The sequence below is a fragment of the Balaenoptera borealis genome (assembly GCF_965194805.1).
Source record: "Balaenoptera borealis genome assembly, chromosome: 15".
In the NCBI taxonomy this organism is placed as follows: Eukaryota; Metazoa; Chordata; class Mammalia; order Artiodactyla; family Balaenopteridae; genus Balaenoptera; species Balaenoptera borealis.
In genome coordinates, this window is record NC_138871.1 from 13,816,769 (window position 1) to 13,835,412 (window position 18,644).

The 18,644-nt window shown below is 40.3% G+C and overlaps 1 protein-coding gene across 8 annotated transcripts in view; it reads right to left on the reverse strand.

The window, feature by feature from the left end:
- KDM3A (lysine demethylase 3A) overlaps positions 1-16,200 on the reverse strand; it is a 54,720-nt gene extending 38,520 nt beyond the window's left edge. For 5 of the 8 annotated variants that reach the window (XM_082357804.1, XM_082357803.1, XM_082357802.1 and 2 more), the window contains exons 1-8: positions 16,087-16,200; positions 15,333-15,547; positions 8,103-8,258; positions 6,769-6,879; positions 3,983-4,085; positions 3,130-3,254; positions 2,421-2,493; positions 2,228-2,316 (exon numbers count right to left, since the gene is read on the reverse strand). In XM_082357804.1, the coding sequence (XP_082213930.1) occupies positions 2,228-2,316; positions 2,421-2,493; positions 3,130-3,254; positions 3,983-4,085; positions 6,769-6,879; positions 8,103-8,258; positions 15,333-15,518 (843 nt within the window). In that variant the 5' untranslated portion in view covers positions 15,519-15,547; positions 16,087-16,200. Of the gene's footprint in view, positions 1-2,227; positions 2,317-2,420; positions 2,494-3,129; positions 3,255-3,982; positions 4,086-6,768; positions 6,880-8,102; positions 8,259-14,127; positions 14,678-14,852; positions 14,906-15,332; positions 15,548-15,887; positions 16,062-16,086 lie in introns of those variants that run through there. The other 3 variants (XM_082357800.1, XM_082357805.1, XM_082357806.1) reach the window with 3 other exon arrangements.
- Between the last annotated feature and the right edge of the window lie 2,444 nt (positions 16,201-18,644).

Sequence of the window (18,644 nt, forward strand, 5' to 3'; positions counted from 1 at the left end):
GATAAACTTGACACTTTGAAGAACTGGCACCTCCACCAACAGGAGGTCCCCACTGACCCCAGTCCTGCTTGTACCCCAGGTCGATTTCTCCATGATCCATCAGGATGCCATTTCCTCGGGTCTGGTCCCCACCTCAACATAACATCAAGTGGCTCTCCTTTTCATCTTACCGAACGTTTACAGTGATGCCTTCTCCATGACAGGCAACATGCAATCAACTTCTCCAAACTGCCCTTTATTACCTCTACGCAAGACTGTTAACAATTTATCCAGTACAAAACCTGACAGGTTACCGTTCTGCTCTGTTTCTCTTTCAGCTTCTAATACCACGGATTACTTGACAGTATCCCCTGTGAGTCTGCCTCTAAGAGGCAATAATCACTTGCCTGACATCCTCAATTTACAGTCCTTACTACATTACTTCCCCTTCGTAAACTTTAAGGCAAAATGAAAAGGTGGTAATGCTAATTTCCATAATTACCTCTTCATTCTTTCCTGAACCACCTGAGGTCAAGCCTACACATTTGGAAGGAAGACAGAGGTATTAGATATCCTGGTTTACCAAGTTTCTCATCTAGTATCAAAGTTCCTGTGGCCTGTGCACAGGCTTAAGACTCAGGAAAGCCAGTCACCTTAGCCGCCCAGATAGCTTAGTATTTGTGTAGCACGTGCTTGCTTCGGTTCCTGTTGATGCAGTCCAGCCTGCCCTGATCCAGAGCCGTAGATGCGTTCACTGACCCTGACCCATTCTCACGCCGTCTCTCCTTGCCCTGCCCCCACCCAGGCTCCAAAGTTCCCTCTACAATGCTGCCAACAATCTTAATATCCACTTGATCAATTTTAAAATTCTAAACTCCAGGGACTTTCCTGGTGGCCCAGTGGTTAAGACTCCGCGCTCCCAATGCAGGGGGCCCAGGTTTGAGCCCTGGTCGGGGAACTAGATCCCGCAAGCCACAACTAAAGATCCCACATTCTGTAACTAAGACCTGGTGCAGCCAAATAAATAAATATTTTTTAAAATAAATAAATAAAATAAAATAAAATTCTAAACTCCAGCCTGGAGCAGAGCATCATAAAGGCGTTTTTGACAATTATAACACGGTAAACTTTCCATGTACCACAAGTGCATTTGGATACCTAAGTTGTGAGAAAAGTAATCTGTACTGTAATAGGACCTAAGGATTCAACTCACTTAAAAAAGAAAAAGCCTTAAGTTTCTTTTTTTCCCTCCAGATTTCAAAATTTGACCCTGTCATTTATACCCTCCCTTGAGAAGTCTACCCCAGTCCCCCATTCCCTCATTAGGCGAGTCTGTCTAGGTTAATCTTTTGGGAGTTCTGAATAAAATTGCCCCATTGTGTACACTGTGATGTCCTGAAGACATGTACGAGTAATTACAAAGCATAATAAATTAGGGAATTTGACCTAGTCTGGGATATAGGTTAAAATGATTGTAGAGGTGTTAGGCATGGCTTCCTGGAGGAAGCAACATCACATTAGAAAGATAAATGGGAGTTAATTAGAGTGAAGATAGGATTAGAAGAGAAAGGAGAACAGTGAGTCCTAAGGTTGGAGAAAGCATGAGGACTTGAAGAGCTAAAGAAGGCCAGCTTCTCTACAACAGGGAGGAGAGGGAAAAGCTGACAGCCTTAAGTTTCTTGATCCAAATCCTATTTCAGGATAGAATTAAATCCAGTACTTGAACTCAACAGTGCCATTCACAGAAGCCTGTAGTTTTCTAGGCAGAAATTAGTAATGGCAAACCAACCACTTCCTTCAAAAAGTGAGTACGTTTGTTCACCCAATCATAAATGACCAATCAAACCTCTCAATTATTGAGGTGGGAGTCCTATTCCAACACCAAATCTACTCAGAATTCTAAGGTTCCTCCCCTCTTCTCATGCAAGGCATTCTTCTGATTTGACACACACAACTCAATTTATCTTCAAAAATACCTCCATATGGTGAAACTGTCAAATCGATTGACAATTTTCAGGAAACATCAAAACTAAAAACTTTTTCTTGACAAAAATAGTGAACCAGAAACTTATATTATCTCCATCTGCTTGAGTATAGAAATTACGGCCAAGATCTGGGACTAGCAAAGAGTAGACACAACAGCACAGAAGAGCAGAGAAGACAGCTTTATTACCACTAAACAAACTGGCCATGCACTGTGAGAATTAAAGAAAGGTTTACACAAGTGACAAAAATAAAGCAAGGTTACCTCAGAGCAAGATTTTGCTTGTTTGGAAACCAGGCTTCCATTATTCTCAGAAGATTTGCGTTTCACAGCCCCAATTCTTGTAGAGTTACCTAAAATATTTAAAAACAGGTAAGTTGGCATCCCTGTTTCTCTTAATATGAGAAGGATAAAGGGGAAAGGAGAACAAAGATTTTAATCAAACAATGTATCTTACCACATGTCACAAAGTTATCATGTACAACTTCAACATGAATCAGTGATGGATCGACAATTTTCAGTGCTGGAATCTTAAAAACAAATAAATAAAACAAAGATACTGGGAAATTTTAAAAATGCTTAGGAACACACCAGAAATTAGCTCTATCAACATAACAGTAGGGGCTTCTGGGACTTCCCTGGTGGCACAGTGGTTAAGAATCTGCCTGCCAATGCAGGGGACACGGGTTCGAGCCCTGGTCCGGGAAGATCCCACATGCCACGGAGCAACTAAGCCCATGCACCACAACTACTGAGCCTGCGCTCTAGAACCCACAATCCACAACTACTGAGCACGTGTGCCACAAACTACTGAAGCCTGCGCACCTAGAGCCTGTGCTCCGCAACAAGAGAAGCCACCATAATGAGAAGCCTGCACACCACAACGAAGAGTAGACCCTGCTCACCGCAACTAGAAAAAGCCCGTGCGCAGCAGTGAAGACCCAATGCAGCCATAAATTAATTAATTAATTAAAATTTATTTAAAAAAACAAACAATAGGGGCTTCTTACATATAATTTCTTTTTAAAATAATTGTGATTTTTTTCTACTCTGATATTTTAATACAAAATAATAAATGTGTTTAGCTCCTATAAGATACTATAATTCCTTTCTATAATTATCTTTCCCTGTCAAGTTATCTTACACACAGTTATCATCATCCTTACCTCCTCACAGTTGACTTGAAGAGTTTTTGATGTTGGGTTTCCATTTACAATGGTTGCAGAAAACCACTGAGTAGATGGGTCCAAGCTATAAATTTTTACTTCTGAACCAACTAAGTTTTTGTCACCTTAAAAAATAAAAATTAAAAAAAATCCTTAGAGCAATATGCATTATCTCCCAACAGCACCATTATCCAGGATAATCTTTTCCCAAGTCTTTAAAAATGCAGTAGACAAAAAGTAAACATTAAAAGATACTGCTAAAAAAAAAAAAAAAAAAGATACTGCTATAAATGCAAGAAGACAGACATTTCAGCAAAGCTAGAAGAAGATTTAAACTGCCTATTTTTAACCTTCACTTTTCTATTGATTTATCTTAGACTTGCTATATATTTATTCTAGCATTTGTAGCAGACCACGTAGTATCAGATAACACATTGAGACGTAACTCATTCTCCTACGCAGAGTTTTAGAGGATACAAATTCAGGAACCTCAGCAAAACTGCTAAGTCTGATAAAATACTTACAATTGTGAAACTGACCAAGAAAATCAATAACAGTAAATGGCAAGATCAAGATTACCAAATTAACGTTTTATTAATTTTATAAGACTGAAATTCCAAACATATCAAATTCCATGTCAAAATATAGCTGAGCTTGTTTAATATCTACTTCACTTTTATAGTCTTCACATGATCCCTGAGCTTTCCAAATTTCAGAGACTTTAGAATACATTACAGAATAAATAAAGTCCTCCACTCATCTAGTTGCATGGGAAAAGCAGCAAAAGAATTTCTAACAAATAAGAATTTTTAATGAGCAAATGAGTGAGAAGGGCTAAAACATAGCTTCTTACCTTGTAAAAGATGGCTTTCATCCAAATGTTTCACAATCAAAGCTTGAAATTCTTTACTGACATTCTGATTATCGATAAGTGAAAGTCGAAGATTGTTTACATCCTGAAAAATGGAAAATCATTACATTTTAAGGTAACAAGTAAGAAGAGTTGTTTAAATTCCAGTGGATATTTCAATCAGTTTAATCACAGGGATTAAAGTAGTGTCAATTAGCCATTTGATGGCAGCAAACCATTGCAACTCCATTGAATTAGACTGGTCAAATAGTAGGAAACCATCAAACCATCACAAATATAAGGCAGACAGAAGTGAAGTCACCCCAAGCTAAGAGGAAGACAGATACTAAGAGTGGCTCAAATTTTAAATATAATAAGCAAACAACCTAGCCAGTCAGTTGATGTCAAAAATACTCTGTATCCCAAACTCTATGGATTAGGGAAATCACAGCTCCAAATGCAAGGGGCAAAAGACACATACATAGAAATCACTTAGATCCACAGTGGCAATTCATTGAAATTGCTGTTTTTAACAAACATCATTTCACACAGATTCATTTACCCTAACTAGAATTCCAAACGCATTCTTGTTTACGAAGGGGGCCGTGGGGGTGAGGAAGGACGAAATCTGAATGAATAGCGTTAAGCCTTCAGCAAGCCAGTTTTGAAACATTCAATTCTTGGCAGCTCTATTTTTGGCACTATTCCACAGTGCTCTGGCTTTGTGTGTACACTCAGTTATGATAAATGTATACAGACTGTCAATAGGAGGAACCTGCCAAACCCAAACTGTATAGCACAGAAGCCCTTCCAATATCAGGCCTTCATGCTTTTCTGCATGTGAAATGGGTACACAGTGGCCAAAAACAGTTCATCCATTTCTCCCATTGGAAAGAACAGTCTTTTAGAGAGGCCATGCTGGAAAAATTTCTTAAGCCAAATAACATTAGACTTAAACTAGGGGTTTCATAAGAGCTCAACATTAATAACCAAAACGGGCCATGTGTTTTTTTTTCCATGCTACTGCAATTTCAAAAACTTTAAATGTGTTCAATTCCTACTACAAGGTAAAATATCATGTTAATCGGGCGAGCCACAAAGGGCTCTTAAATAAATAAAACTTACTGACCTTTTTCAACCTCAAGAAACAAAACTGAAAAGGTTAAACACATGAAAGATATAAAACAGAACTGTCCCGAAAACAATGCTAAGAAGTAAAAACTACTCTACTGCTCAGTGAAGCAGACATCCACAGCCCCTGCTGTATGTTCCTTGGTCCTTAAGAGCAGTCATTCTGCCTTTTAATGTAGGAAAAATATCAAGATGCCTATCTGACATATGAAGATAACTTGTGTCTGCAATTAAGTAAAAGCATCTTCCTCTGTTCCATTTACTTAAACATTATAATATAGGGTTCAGAGTGTGAATCTTGTTTTCACTCACTTCGAGGACATGGAAGTAAAAGTAAGACCTGAGTAGAGAAAAGTTAATGCCAAGGCCCAGCAATGGCAATGACCCTTGGTCCTAAACTGTCTTTTAGCAAATAAACTGGTTTAATTGTTCTACAGGCCATAGAAACAAGTCAGGTCACAAAACAGAAGTGGGTAAAGGGGATTACTAAGCTTCACAAATGACATATAAAAAAACCAATGTTATTATAAGACCAACATTATTCCCAAGGTAGTGATCTGTGGCGGTAATCTGTGTGTTCTTCCCCTCCCTCCCAACATTTTTATAATAAAGGAAAAAATCACACACGAGCAAGACCCAAGAGCCTAAATGTTGTGAACAAAAAGTGGGAGTTCTGCAAGCTAACTGGAAAGAATATGAACACACACACACACACACACACACACACACACAAATTCACATTGTTTGTGGTAGTTACGTTAAGTCACCACAAACACTGAATTAGTGAATACTGAACCATTCCTAGCGGAAAGATGGGGTTAGGTTCCTTCAAGCCTCTGGTCACAACATTGTCGTCAACCAATCAATACATAACCTTGTTTTATGTGTTTCGGTTGAAAAACCCACTATTTAGTATATATTGCTGCAATACTAACCTCGAACCCATGGCCACTATACCTCACGGCTGAATGAAGCTTATCTAACACATGTATTTTCTCCCTAAGACACATCACAGCCTCCTTGCACTTAGGAACACTAGAGAGCACTTCAGCACTACCCTTGGGGGCCATTTTAAACAGTGAAATCACCAACAAAAAAGCACAAAAATGCAGTACTAAATAGACCTTGAAAAGGACACTTGTTTACAGTAGAATAGAGGAAATAAGAAGGCAGAATGTCACCTTATTCAACCTAAGCTGGGAACATGTGTCAGACAACTGAAAATTTTCACCACTCTGCACACGTCTGTGAATGACCATGAAAGCACCAAAGTACTGATTGGGGGGTTACAAATATATTTTAGCAAGTAAGCAAGTTCCCAAATACAGAATCCTTAAATAATCAGAACTGACATATATGTATACAGATATATGTATATATATGAATGATAGTCTTAGAAATTATCTTCATATCACCTAGGTGTTTCTATACACACACATCATCAACTGTAGTACGTTTGTCCTTCCAACCCCAAATAAACAGTACCAACCCAACGGCTAACACTGAGCAATGATGTCTGACAACTTAGCTGCTCATAAGATGGGTCCTTTTCTCTGTTAGATATCTGGATTAGAGCAACCAACATCAATATGTTAGTTCTCATATCAAAGGAGTCTGTATTTCTATTTTTAGGGTTTAATATTGTTTCCGTGTTTTACCTGTATAGGCTTTAAAAGGTCTTTAGAAAGAAATACTCTTTGTTGATCTCCTAAAAAGCGAATAGACGTTATGGATCCCAAACCAGCTTTGTCCAGCAGAGATCTGTACATCTGAAACAAAAGAAAATGTTTTGGCATCATAACTGTGTCAGCATAATTCTGAAAATGGGGACTGGCAATTTTCCATACACGTGGAAAGAGATAAAGCCATTCAGTTGTTTATTTACTACCAGTATCTCAATAATAACTATTTATGCAACCACAACAGGAGCACGTAATTTTTATCCAGAATCAATAATCTAAATGAGATACACATTTGAGAGTCATTAACATATAGGTCTGGGTCCACAGATGTATGGCTTTCCCCAAATTTATGCAAAATATTGCTTTATGTACATTTCTGTGGGGAGACAGGGCCATGTTTTTAGCAAATTCTTAACAGATGGGGGAAAAAATACAAAGAGCAAACTACAACTTCAAACAAAACCCGACATCACTCAAAAATCTCCAGCAGCTCTTCCCACCCATGGGCAAAATCTTAACTTTGCTCATACGGGCATGCAGGCCCTTCACAAGCTGGTCAGTCTTTCAATCATCCTCTCAGCCTTTCAGCTATCCAATCTGCCCCTTCCTCCTTCAAGCCCCAGCTCATGTCTCAAATAGCCTGAACTGTCCTCTCCTGATCACCATTTTCCTTTAACTGCACCAGACTTATGGTGTGGAAATGGCACAATCATATACTGACTGCTAGCATCTTTAAAGCCAAAGAAATATGAGCCAGAGGGAACCTTAAAGATCATGAGACCAAAAGTGGAAACCCTTACAGGGGCCAGGCAACAGCTACTTTTCAGCTTCAGCCTACTGTTGCGATAAGGAATTGCTATGAGGCTCCAGTGTTGCCGTATCTTGCCATTTTTCCAAGAAAAACTGAAACTCTAGATTTTTAAGGACATTCTCTACATTTTTTAAATGTAGACAACTAATTTAGATTTTCTTAAAACACTGTGAGGGTCAAACCAAAAAGATTTGTATGTCTGTATATATCTGCTGGTTTCTAACCACTGACCTAGACGTTCCCCACATGACCTCCACCCCCGACTTTTCAAGTGAAGAAACTGAGGCCCAAGAAAGTCAAGGCTCAGAGTTGCAGGGCTCCTAGCAGGGCTGACAGGAGGTCCTGGGGGTTTTTCTGAATCTTCTACACTGTCATATCTCTGTACTATTATTTTCCAGAGGACCAAATATAGGCATTACGTATAGATTTTCCCTGTTTCACTCATAACGGGTGAAATACCCTCTTCTCAGGAGTTCAAATAAGCCCGAGTTTTACTCACTATCGCAGGCCACTGAACAATTCGCTCAGAAACTTCAGGAGACTTTCGTTCAGCCAAAACCAAGTTATGTTCCACTAAAAAGGCTCTCCTTAGAAGGCTGTAGACGTCTATCCATCTTCTCTTCCTCCAAGATTCCCCATCAAACTCCACACACACCTAGACAAACAGAATTGAAGGAAAGCAGACTTGATTAACAAAAATAAACATGAAAAATGCCTAAGTTGAATTATACCCTCACCATTCTACTCGAGTCTTGTATCTGAATATGCTGCCCCCGACTCCTGCTCTCTTACTTCCCTTCTAAACCCACAATAAACTAACCAGATCTGTTAGCCTAACCAACAAGCTTTGGCTCCCAAACCACTTTGGGAAGCAGAGTCAAGGGATATGGAGACCAGTCTCTGCCCTCAAAGTAACCTCTGGGAAGCCTTAACAAAAAAGAACCCCCACATAGAAGGTTTTTACATATGTTAATTAGACATCAGAGCTTTGAGAATTGAAAGACAGAAATCTGAAACCCAAAGTACTTCTCGCAGGGCATTGTAATTCTATGTTGACATTGTCAGTGAGTTTAAGATGACCGCCCATCAACACAATCCACCACTGGCTTCCAAATCCCTCTGGTAGCAGCAGGACTCAGCACAAGGCACTTTCAACGCTTTGAGTTGAATAAACTGGGAAATTTATCTCAGAGTTTGAAATCCAAGACAACTTTGCTACATACAGAAACAAGTAATTGACGCAGGACCCCAGAATTTTCCAAAACTACCTCTAACTTCTTACATGAAAATTAAACTACCTTTGAAATACTATTTTCCAAGTAACTATGAAGTTTTCTGCTTCTGATCTGCAAAATACCTGTTAGCCCTAAAGTTAAAACCCTTATAATTTGTACAGATATTTTAAAACATAAAAAAAGAATTCAGTCCAAAAGTGGGTCTCTGACAGTAACCCATAAGTAGGAATCAGTCACAAAACCTTAAAAATCATATAAATGTACCAAACACCTTAGCTTCCTTAACCCATTATGAATATGCTACCCTTTAATTTACTCTAAGTCTTTTAAAATGTTTCTTATGTTTTAACTGAGATATAATAAACTCCCTCAATATTCAGTGTAAAAATCACTATTTTAATTTGATTTAAAAGCTCTCCTCTTAATAGAGTGATGTCTCATTTCTGGTTTCAAAGAATTAGTGAATAAATCTATCAATACTTCGTAATTTCATAGACAATCGTATCTCCCTTTTCAACCATTAACTTAAAAAAGTTTATTTAATTTCCATTTATTCATCAGAACCCAATTCAAAAATCCTTTCCTCAAGGAAGCCTTCCCTTACCAAAGAGCCCCCCTCTCTCCCAAGAGAAGTCCCTTGCTAATTGTACTCAAAACTCTGTACTCTTCCTTCCTAGCACTAATCCACATTTTGAATTATTTATTTATGGTTAACTGATTGACATATTAAAAACTCTAATCCGTCAAAGTCTGTCTTCTTTTACTTACCATGTATTTCATCAGTCAGTACTCAAATACTTGTTGAATGAATAAATTTCTCTCTGAATTGGGCTCTTACCTTGTTTCTCTCATCCATTTGGAAGGCAGGAAGTTCCCAACTGATATACCACTAGCCTCAATCCCAAACTTTTCCAGTTTTATGGCTATAGACTATCAATCTTTAAAATCAATATAATTTGAGACCCATCCTATCCTCCCCCAACCACAAAATATGCACCCCTAATTTCCCAGGCAACTTCCCCTGAGAAGCTGCATATCTTCTTGGTATGGCAGGCTTTTAACCTTGCAGTTATTACAGAATAAGTGTAAATGTGTTAAGCACCTACTATGTGACAAGGCCCTGCGTACTCTACCTTGGTTCTGTGTATTCCATCCATCACCATAACCAACCAGTGGTCCTTCACATCGGGCTCCAGAGACTGCCTATCTTCCTTTCTGTTTGCCTAGCCACAGAATCCAGGTCCTCTGACATCTCCCCTAGTCTTTTTGCCCCACAGCACATCAACCTCAAACCCAACTAAGCTTTGGATGACAGTTTTCCCATCAATGTAGTGTAAGAGGAATGCACATCTACAACATCAGAACCAGAGAGATCTGGGTTTAAATACCAGCTATGTTGAAGCTTTCTTAGAATGATTTTACATGCATAAAATAAAATATGTAGGATTACAAAGGAAACCAATTAACTGTACCAAGGTCAAGAAGCTAAGCTCTCTGAATCTTGTGTTCTGGTAGCTTCAAAATGAAAGTACTAACACCCACCCTTCACTGAATTGTTAGGTAGATTTTAAAGGCAATTTATGTTAAGTATCTGGCAAGGAGACTAGATAGTTTTAAGACCTCCGTGGTAATTCAAATCTTAATTTATCAGAGTATCACTTCTTCAGTTAGGAATGGGAGGAGGAAGACTTCAATATGATTATCTAACATCTACTGAGAAAAAAAGTAATCTAAGATCTTAAGTGGCTTCCCAAAATGTATGCAATATCACAGTTCTTATCATATCTATAAGCTATCTATAAAGCTTATGATCAACCCTAAACCAAATTTTAGACAAGGTCCCTCTTTATATCTCAATTTTTTTAATATGAATTTATTTATTTATTATTTATTTTTGGCTGCATTGGGTCTTCATTGCTGCGCACAGGCTTTCTCTAGTTGCAGCGAGCGGGTGCTACTCTTTGTTGCAGTGCGCGGGCTTCTCACTGTGGTGGCTTCTCTTGTTGCAGAGCACGGGCTCTAGGCACGCGGGCTTCAGGAGTTGTGGCACACGGGCTCAGTACTTGTGGCTCACAGGCTCTAGAGCGCAGGCTCAGTAGTTGTGGCGCACGGGCTCAGTTGCTCTGCAGCATGTGGGATCTTCCCGGACCAGGGCTCGAACCCGTGTCCCCTGCATTGGCAGGAGGATTCTTAACCACTGTGCCACCAGGGAAGTCCCTATATCTCAATTTTTGAGTAATCTGAAAATTAAGTTTAGTTCTTTAAAAATAAATAAGTTTGGGGCTTCCCTGGTGGCGCAGTGGTTAAGAATCTGCCTGCCAATGCAGGGGACACGGGTTCAAGCCCTGGCCTGGGAAGATCCCACATGCCGCGGAGCAACTAGGCCCGTGAGCCACAACTACTGAGCCTGCACGACTGGAGCCTGTGCTCTGCAACAAGAGAGCCCGCGATAGTGAGAGGCCCGCGCACCGCGATGAAGAGTGGCCCCCGCTTGCCACAACTAGAGAAAGCCCTCGCACAGAAACGAAGATCCAACACAGCCATAAATAAATAAATAAATAAATAATAAAAGTGTTTTAAAAAAGTAAAATAAAATAAATAAGTTTAGTTCTTTAAAAATAAATAATAATACTTTGAAGCATTAGGTTGTGTTGGTCAAAACTTCACATTTAAAAAGATGACTTTTTAAAAAATATAATGAAACCAACAAGTTGTGAGCTTTCTTAAACATTCTTTAAAAGTTTCCTGTTTATCATAACCACATATCTTTCATTTGTGCCTTGAGGTCTGAAGTTCTATATATAAGGACACCCCCCCCCACCAAAAGCCTCTTTTACAGAAATTTCTATTTAAAAAAAAACAACGGTAAGAATTCAAATTCAGGGGGAACTAATGTGATTTGACCAAGCTCCTGCAAAGTGACAGATACTAGTTCTCATTCTAAATTGTGTTCTTTCCTCCACAATCCCTTGCTCCACAAAGGAGATGTTATCTGTGCTGTCTGACTCCAAAGGCCAGAAAAAGGCCTATTAATTACAACTTACTACCTATAATTTCCAAATTTCCTATTTAAAAAATAGGGCATTTTGTAAATACGTGCCTATTAGCCTATAAAATTTCTTGACCAGATGTTGGATATTTCAAGTTAATTATTTCAAGCTGTTCTTCCCAGATGGATAAATCTCTTTGCTTTAAGATATATGAATTAATATTATCTAATCAAGCCAACCTCAAAACCTCCACTTTTAGTATACACTAATCTTACCTAAGTATATGATTATGAAAACTATCAGAATGGCCAACTAAAGTGTTTCCAAGTTTAAAAGTAGGCACTTACACAATGTCATGGTTTTTAATCACGAAGTTTTTAATGACATATCTACTCTATGCCCAGTACTACGGTACAGAATACCACTTATTTCACTACTTCACAAATTAGGAATTAATTCATTATGCTTCTATTTATGTCTTCTTACACCTAGACTCTTATCTAAAATCCCAGAGTCTAGCATTCATTTATAGGGGTAAACAGTTTTTATTACACTGTGCTAAGAGTTTCTCATTTTACATGGGTTGACTGTCAACAGAATCCACCAACATTCAAGTTTCAACTGTATGCAAGGATGAAAAAACTAGGCATTGATTGGTCAAGGCATCCAATTGCCAAAAAGGGCTTTAACAGCAGGAAATGGTACATATAGTTGGCAAATACTACTCATCTGCTAAGGACATCCCAAAGAACTAAGAAGGGGCAGAAGACTCAAGGAAAAAGTAGGTTCAAAGCAAGGAAAAAACCTAGACAAACAAGTTGGGTAAGGAAGGCATTCCCAGCATGCATAAGGAATAAAGCCAGTTAGGAAGCAATCTGCCTCACACTCAAACAGAGTAGCATAAAAATAAGGTTAAAGAAGTACTTATAATCACACCTAATTAAGATCTGTTGTTATCCCAGTTAAAGAGAATGCCAATGCTCCATCGGAAAATAATTTCTAAACCGCTTTTCTATATACAAGTAACAATTTTATGATTCCTTCATTTGTTCAAATATTTTAGCAAAAACTACATGCCAAGCAATGTTCTCAGTGCTGGGGATACTGAACCCAGCAAAAGAGAGTTGCTCTAACCTCACTCTTATTAAAGCCTAGTGTTTAAGATCTGGAGACAAACTTGGTCAAGTTATTTAACTTGTTTAAGCCTCAATTTCTAACACTAAAAAATGTGGTTTACTATCTAGGATTTTTGTGAGGATTAAATGAAAATATTTACTGCATGATAAGTATCTATTATGTCTTCACCTAACTTCTTTGTAATCAACTACTAGACATTGTATCTGAGTAAGTGACTTTGTTACAAAGTCTTTCTCTAGGTGAAACAAAGTTAACAAGCCTTGGTCTCATTAATTTCAACCTCAACTAAGGAAGCAAGTCAGTCTAGACAGACTTGTACTTCTATCAGTACTAAAACAGTTGCACACTACTTGAATTTCATTCATTCATATTCATTGCAGTCCCCCAACCCACCCCCAAAAACTCAATATCCCTAAGCCCAGGTCTTAGGCATTGTCTTAGTTACTCAGTTCCTGCCTGCATCCCGCCAAACACAATTGGTTTCAATGTTTCAAAAACTGTGTTTTTGCTAACACAACATGCCCTTAAACTTAAACCAATTACTTTATCTGCTACTCAATTAAGGAATGCAGCAATAAATCATGATTGGAAAAGAGACACTGAGTAGATTTCTTACATGAGGGCTGAGTTGTGAAGTCTGTAGGTAAAGCAAAAAATCCACTATAGTCAAAATTGTTCTTGAATTAAAATCCCCGTCGTCTCCAGGTTAGGCACCTTAGTGCAGTGGAAGACACACATAGCCAACTATGCAAGTCTAGACAAGATTTCCCTTCCTAAATCTATTTCTTTATTCTGAAAATGAAGATATCACCACCACTTCAAAGGCTGGGTGTGGGGGAGATGTGGAGATTAAAAAGAACACACATAAAGGACCTCCTAGATTCCCTTCCTAACCCAACAGGTCCGCAATCACTGCTGAGTAAGGAAACACCTACTCTCTCATCATCTGCCAAAGAACTAAAGACTGTAAGGATTAATCTTATTTCCACTCAAATCGGGTAAAAACAAATGCACTAGAGAGAATTTTACTTGGCACGTAAAATAAAGCGCCACAACTATGACTGAAATCTACTACACAAAGCCCATTTTATTGAGAAAGATTATTAGCCTAAGCAAATAGGCTGTACCACATTACCTTCTTTCTGTAAACATCAAAACGCACCTTGCTAGGAGTGAAACCAAATTTCACAGTGTATGACAGGAGTCCTCTGGTGGCAGAGCCTCTGATCAGGGAGCACGATGATTAAGAAGGTGGGCTCAAGGGTCAAAACTTTCTGGGTCAGAACACAGGTTATGCCAATTCCTTGAACAGTGTTTCAGCAATCAACATATATTCAACTGCCAATGCGAAAACTTGCTTCCCTTATTTGAGCAGTTTTCAAGAAAAAGCAAAGATAATGACCAAGTGAAGATACTGAAACATATCCGTTACCCAGGATGGAAAACTCTTCTGTTCTGACAAGCTTCCTTCAAGTTATCACCACTTCGGAGTCTTTGTTGGGGACCTTTTTTCAGTTATTTTTGCACAAAGGAGTCTTTGTTGGTACAATGGCTTCCTCACTGGTAGTTTCCACACAATCCTTTCACACCAATACTTCTATTAGGGAGTACGATCAGAATTCATCTCTTTTTGAAAAGATCTAACTGAAAAAGGTTCTGCGTGTCATTCTGATTAAAAATCACTGGCCGCACTTGTTCCCATTTCTCTCCCTCCCCACAAACACCCAAATGGAATATTTCTAAGCCATCCCTCCAACACACCATATAAGGGGCAGCTCCACCCCAGCCCTCCATATATGGTCATATCCCACACCCACTCACAGACTCATCAGAGACAACCAGGAACCCACTCCTGCCCTGACCCACCAAATACGGACAAATACCCACCTTAATATACTGAAGAGAATTAAGCTCCTTCCTCTACACTCACACTTCTAAGTCTGAAAGTTTAAGAAGTTGGGTGAAGAAATTAGAAGGAACAAACAAAAAACCCGACTGAAAGCACTTCTGAGCACTAGCGCTCAATTCTCAATGATTCCAAACGTCACCCACTTGCCCAACTTAATATTAACAACACTCCCCCTTCGGAGAAATCATCGTACAGCCCTAATGAGGCACAGCGCGTGCAATAACTAATCATGTCTGAGTAACCCTAAGCCCATTATTAAACACGGGCAACTCTAGGCCAAACACACCTCGCTCTACACACCATTTCAAAGACTTTCAAGGTCTACTTTTCTGCACCTTCAGATCAGATGCCAACTTTCTGGTCGCCTTTTCAGAAAAGGGGAGGGAGGGTTGCTGGCTGTCTCGTTACCAAGGTAACTAGGAAACGTCCGACTGCCGAGGCCCGGGAGCCGGTTTTACCTTCAGATCCTTCTTAGTAACGTCGGTGTGGGAGACGGCTCGAATGGTCCCGGAGAGCCAGGGCCACTCGGCGACGCGCTCCAAGTCCCAGCTGTCGTGGCCGCCGTCGCTGCCGTCGGCTGCGGACAGACTGAGGAATCGCTTCCCTACCAATACTGGCCAACTTTCTCCGAGCGTGAGCACCATGGTTTCCACGCTGCAGGAAGGGCTCCTCCCTGCAAAAACACAAAAACAAAATGCAACGGGGGCGGCCGGCGGGAGGGGGCCGTGAAGAGAGGTCGGTGGGGGAGGCCAGGGCGGAGGAAAGGGTCCTAATCCCGATCGGAGGAGGGGACCCCCGGCGGCGGCGGGTGAGACGGAGGACCCCGCACCCGATCTCTCCACCCGCGCCCTCCCCGCCCCCCGATCCCTCCCCCACCGCAAACACTGGCCCAAGCGTCGCGTGACCCTGGCTCTCCCAAGTTTCGCTTTTTCAAAACCTGAAACCTAAACGCAGACAGAGTGAGGGGAGAATTATTTGTGGCTTAAGTGGATTTCAAAGTGTTCGCCCCTCACCCCGGAAAAGAAAAGGCCCCGAAGCAGAGGGCCCGTCCCAGGCGGCCGGGTCCCCGCCCCGGGCAGCCCCGCGGGAGGGACGAGCCCGCCGTTCCGCACTTGCCCCGCCGCCCCGCCCCGACACCCTTCTACTCGGCCGCAGACCCCCAGCCTGCGCCGCGGCGCGGGGGCGGCGGGGCCGCGGGCTTGGCGCCTTCACCTTTCTTCCTCCGCTCCCCTCAGCCGAGGCCGCGGCGCTCTTACCCCGCCTCCCGCCTCCCTGAGTCACCGGCGGCGGCCACCGTTTCCAGCCGCCCAGCCGACTCTAGCTCTCTGACTTGGTTCAAGAGCTCTCACAAGACACGCACAGCCTCCCGGGCCCGCCCCCTCGGAGCCGCTTCCATCGCTCATTGGCTGAGTCCAAGGAGCTGGGCGAGACTCGTGGGGAAGGAGCCCATCGCCATTGGCCGCCCCGGCGAGGGCGGGGCGAGAGAAAAAAACAATTCCTCGGCTGCCTCCTCCCTTTCCCCTCCCCCTTCCGACTCCCGGACGACCCCCATTAGGTTAAAGTACACCGAGCGTAAGCGAGGGATCCCTCCGCCACAGCCATTCTTTCCATTTGTTGCCCCACAGGATGCAAAAAAGTCCCGAGAAATCGGTCATCAACTTTAGGACCCAGAGGAAAATTGCAGTGGTGCACAGATAAGACTGAATGGCGAACCCCAGGGCTGTAAGTGCTTATTGGATTGCTTTTCAAGTGCGTAGGCTGTCGACCGAAGATAGGCTTTTCACTTGGCGGAAGAATCTCACAGGAAAGGGGTGAGGGCGGTGCAGAGTCAGCGGGGGAGGGAAGGGACAGGAACGTGCGGTTTGAAGCGTACTCAGCTAGAGGGAGGAGCAATGGTGCTCTGGAGACTCGTGCGCAGGCGCTTTGCAGAGCAGAGGCTGGAGCTTGGGCTGCTGGACGAAATGGCCGCGGGAGGCGCAGGCGCACGTGGTGCTGATCATGGAACGTCTAAAGTCCGCCATTTTGAAGGAAAAATGAAGAAAGGCATGGAGTCCCCTGGGAAATGACGTTAATTAAATCTAAAGCAAAAGATGCTGTTCAGTACAACGCAGAATGGGTTTTTTCCTTTTTGTTTTTTAATGTAAAGGGAGGATGAAAAGATATTCTGAGTCTTACAAAGAAATGGAAAGACTAGATCAAGGTCATAATGATGTAAGAGATATGAAGAGGAGGTGTCTTTGAAGGACAAAGGAGTTGAGAGGTGATTGTGTCTTTTGGACCTGAAGTTTTTTGGTTGAATGAAGAAAACATGGAATGAAGTAATTGAAGATCTCTTATTTTATAAAGACTGATGCTTGACCTGGCATCACATTTAATCTTTAAGATTAAATGAAGATTAAGTGAAGAACTCAAGCTCCCAATTTTACAAGTGTGAAAACTGAGAATCGGAAAAAGTTCAGAAATGTATTCAAGGAATTATAGATACAAGTTAACTCCAGGTGTTGATTTTCAAAATATATGTTCTGAATACATGACATTAAATAAAAATTTTAATTAAGAATAAACACTGAAGAATTAATTTGACTTTTAATTTGCAGACCATTGAAAAGGGGGGAAATGGAACAAAGAAAACATGTGCAGTACAACATAAGTCAGAATGGGAAGAAGGGAGGAATAAAAAAAGAAAAAAAAAAAAAAAAACCTAAGCAGAAATACAGTAAATACAAAAAAAAAAAAAAAAATTAGAGGAGTAAGTCTAAATATCAGCATTTACAATAAATATAAGTGGGTTAATTTACTCAGACCTTAAAAAGACACACTGGATTAAAAATAAAATCCATCTGTAAATTGACCACCAGCAAACTCCAACAACAACACAGAAAGCTTGAAAATGGTGGGTTAAAAGAGTTTGTAATCTAATGGTAATTGAAGAAAAGCGATATAGCAATGTTAATATAGTTGAAAGCAAAGACAGCAAAGAGAAAAGGATTTTATACTAATAAAGGATAAAGTCCACAAAGATAACACACACTCTTGAACTATTGTGACTCTGGGAACATATTCTAGCCTATGCTAAGACTAAACTTATGAGAAAATTTTGACAATTTGTAATAAGAGTATACTGAAGATATTTATAAATACATCTACCCCAGAAAGAGGCATCTCAGATTTTTAAAATAAGTGAGGGTATGGAGGATCTAGATTACATAATTAACTATTGATTTGAAAAAAAAAATAGCCAGGAACAAGTTCTATCAAACTTCAAATAACATATAATTCCTAGGTTACATTCATGGTTCCAGAACTTAGGAAAGATGGAAAGATATCCAATGCATTTTATAAAACTTGCAAACCCCTATTATCCAATCTGAACCAGTAGAGTACAAGAAAGGAAAACTATAGTTCAATCACACTTATGAACAGAGATAGAAAATTCTTATATACAATATCAGCAAGTTAAATCCAGCAGTATATTTTTAAAATAATCACCATGATTAATTAGGATTATTATATGAATATGAGGATATTTCAAGATTAGAAAATTACTATATATCACCACAACAGGTTAAAAGAGAAAAATTGTGTTCATTTTAGTAAAGGCTGAAAAGAACACACACTCACAATGAACACTGAACTACCATGAAAACTAGGAATATTAAGAGCACACACATATTTAATGCTTATTCATGATTAAAAAATAACTTTAAACTTCCTACAAACCTAGGAATATAAGACACCCACCTTAGAAAAACACCTGCAAATATGAACTA